This window comes from Pinus tabuliformis, chromosome 9 (genome assembly GCF_031772625.1).
Source record: "Pinus tabuliformis cultivar Carrire ecotype Pingquan chromosome 9, CPIR1, whole genome shotgun sequence".
Taxonomy (NCBI): domain Eukaryota; kingdom Viridiplantae; phylum Streptophyta; class Pinopsida; order Pinales; family Pinaceae; genus Pinus; species Pinus tabuliformis.
This window is the reverse complement of record NC_142307.1, coordinates 642145750-642149109: the sequence shown is the minus strand read 5'-3', so window position 1 is coordinate 642149109 and position 3360 is coordinate 642145750. Positions and strand designations below refer to the sequence as shown.

Below are 3360 nucleotides of genomic sequence, written 5' to 3'. Positions count from 1 at the left end.
CATCTCGGGCCCTTGGAGCACAGCAGCCCAACAAGCGTCCCATATGACGTTTATTCTTTCCCTAAATATGCGGGGGCTAGGGGCGGCTCCCAAATATCTTGCCCTGAAGGAATTATTCTCCATCCACCGTCCATTCATCATCCTACTTCAAGAAACTATGCATCCCGCTGTACAATCGACTGGATACTTTCGTCGAATGTTTCCAACTTGGCACATGGCCACCATAGATGCTGTTGGGCTTTCTGGAGGACAGATTGCCATCTGGGATCCAAACCGGGTTCGGCTTCGGGCTTACTCTTGTTTTGCTAGCATCTTTCTTGCTGGTAATTTGCGCGGCTTTCTGGGTAATATCCATATCCTTAATATTTATGCTCCATTCTAAGATAGAGAGCAATTCTGGCATCGATTGGTGGAATCAGATCTCCTGCTCCTGCCATCCCTCATCTTGGCTGGAGACTTAAACTGTACATTTGGGGATCATGAATCTTGGGGTCATAAATGTCGTGGCGACCCTATGGCTGACTCCCTTAAATCCATCATTCTGGATCACAATCTGGTTGACATTTGCCCATACTCCATTGCCCCCACCTGGGATAATGGAAGATCAGGGGACTCATATATAGCTAAAAGATTGGACAGGTTTCTCATTCATGATATGCTTATCGACAGACTCAGATTGGTATCATCCGAAATTATCAACAGTTATATCTCTGATCATCGTCCGATCATTCTTCACTGGAGACAACTAGACTTCAGAAGGGGAATGCCCTTCAAATTCAATCGAGTCTGGTTAGAAGACCCTTCCTATGCCGACCTTGTTAAAGATACTTGGACCTCCATTCCAAATTCCTCTTCATCCCATATGGGTTTGTTCCTTGACAAACTTAAAGCTCTTCGAATTGCAACAAAAAAGTGGGAACGGGATAAGAAAATACAACTCAGAAGAGAGCTTCAGGAGATTGATCAGGAGTTGGATACTATTAGTAGGGCAATGTCAACTCACACTCTCAATCCAAATACTCGATCCAGAATTCTGTCCCTTGAAAAAAGAAAAGCACAAATTTTGCTTATTAAAGAGACGACTTGGAAGCTCAAAAGTCGAGTCACTTGGCTGAAAGAAGGGGACTGGAATACAAAAAAATTTCACAGATTTGCAAACTCCCGTCGACAAAAAAACTCCATCTGGGAGATTTATGATTCGGACGGCACTAAATTACAATCACAGGATGAGATTAGCAGGGCTGCCCTCTCATACTTTAAATCAGCTTTTGCCCAAATACCTTCGGGGGACCCGGAAGATTTATTATGGGGAGTTTCTCGTTTTCCATTGATGTTCGGGGAAGAGGCTAACTACGATCTTTTCTAGCCTGTCACTTCAGAGGAAATTCAAGTTGTCATTCTTTCTTTCCAGAAAGATAAAAGTCCGGGCCCTGATGGCTGGACTGTGGAAATCTTTTCACACTTCTTTGATTTATTTAAGCCCGATTTGATTAACCTGGTTGAAGAATCCCGCAACCTGGGCTCAGTCCACCCCCTCTTAAACTCCTCATATATAGCTCTTATCCCCAAAAAGAAATCCCCTCATACATTCTCTGACTTCCGACCCATATCGCTCTGTAATCTTGTTTACAAAATAATATCCAAGACCATAGCAAATCGCCTGAAGCCAATTTTGTCTAATTACATCTCTCCCCAACAATATGGCTTTCTTAAGCACATACAAATTCATGACGTTGTTTCCACAGCGCAGGAATGTATACATTACATCCAGTGAAAAAACCTTAATGCTGCTTGTTACACAGTAATTTGTCACTGTTTGTCACCATCCCTGTTACCCCTCTCCCGCACGCTGGAGGACTCATTCCGGGACCTGTGAGAAGTGGCATGACCTGAAACCACTTGCATTATATTCCTCTAAGTATGAGCTTCATATGCCCTGAAGACATCTCATGCAGAATACCCATAAAAAGACCTCTTTTGCATTGGCGCGGTTCCACAGTGTATTGCTCGCGCCAATGGGGGAAATCCTCTAAAGAGGGCGCGCCAGTTGGCGCTCTGTCCCAGAGTCGCACTTGCGCCAACCCAGTTGGGTAAAGTTTTTAATGAACAAACTTCCGAAGGTTCTCCTTAACCCATTCACCAACTGAATCCATGTTGAGATAGGATGGTTTTGCTTCGAATCTCCATAGAAGGGAAGTGGTTTGCCACCTTTCATGGAAGCTTCTAAGTGATAAAACCAATCCCATGAATATTGTGGTTGATCCTATCTCCTTCCCCTCTATCTATAAAAGCTTGTTCTTTTGCCTTGAGCAAGCTAGTTCTAGCATAGTGATAGTGATAGTGAGAATTCCAGGAGCTCAAGAGATTGAAGTTGCAAGAGCCTTCTTTGCATCCATAAGGCCAAATCTAAGTAAGGAGATTCTTGTCACCAAGGAGAGAGAGGCTTGTTTCCCATCCCAACAAGCTTTGCAAGACTTGTGTAGCTGATCACCCAGCCAAAGGAGGATTTGACGTCAGAACTATGGTTGTATTCTTCTTTGTTATTTATCAATAATAGATGACTATCATTATGGTTCCACTCTCATTGTCCTTTGTAATGATTGATGTTGAGTTATATCTTTTCTGACTGATATATAATTGCATCTATTGGATTTTATGCTTGTATTTGTGTTGTTCTTTGCATGTGCAGGTGTCCAATCACGGAGATCGTGGGGATCGTGACCGGTCAAAGCAAAGGAATGAGAGCGACATCTCTTCTACGAATATTAGCGTTGGAATCCAAGTAGGTTCTCATCATCCACCTTTAATTTGCAATTAGAAACTTGTGTGATATCATTGTTTGATTGTTGCTAGACCTGATCTGGGCTAGTAGGGATCGCCTCTGTCCGCAGAGGGGATTTACCTCCACAACAATTTGGCGACTCCGCTGGGGAGTTAGCTTTTTGTTTGATTTGTAAACTTTAGACGGAGCCTGAAGTACGGCCAGATAGCCTTCGAAACGCTATTGCTTTGCATTAGTGAAGTAGATCAAAGCCACTTCAGTCAATCTCCGGTTTGGTTTGCGGGCTAAACAACTTGGAGTTTGTCTTGTCTCTTTGGTTTTCTCTTGTTTGGATTGCTTAGATAGCTTTCTGGGTTGGATTTCTTGCTGTCTCTTGCTTCCTGGTCTGCCTGGATACTGTTAACCATGCCTTGGACTGCTTGTTTTTATTTTTGACCTAGAAAGCTTGATTAGCGCGCCTTTTTTCCTAACAGTCGTGCCAGTTGGCGCATGTTGCTCAAAGACAACCTGCACCAATCCCTTAAAAGCGCGAGTTACAGCCTGACAGTCGCGCCAGGCCTGTCAACTTTTCCAGTTTT

General features: G+C 43.6%; 1 protein-coding gene across 1 annotated transcript; it reads left to right on the top strand.

Annotated features, from left to right (window-relative positions):
• Positions 1-514: 514 nt before the first annotated feature.
• On the top strand, positions 515-1366 carry LOC149150279 (uncharacterized). The gene has a single exon (XM_089442750.1). The coding sequence runs from the start codon at positions 515-517 to the stop codon at positions 1364-1366; it is 852 nt and encodes a 283-aa protein (XP_089298876.1).
• Positions 1367-3360: the final 1994 nt, after the last annotated feature.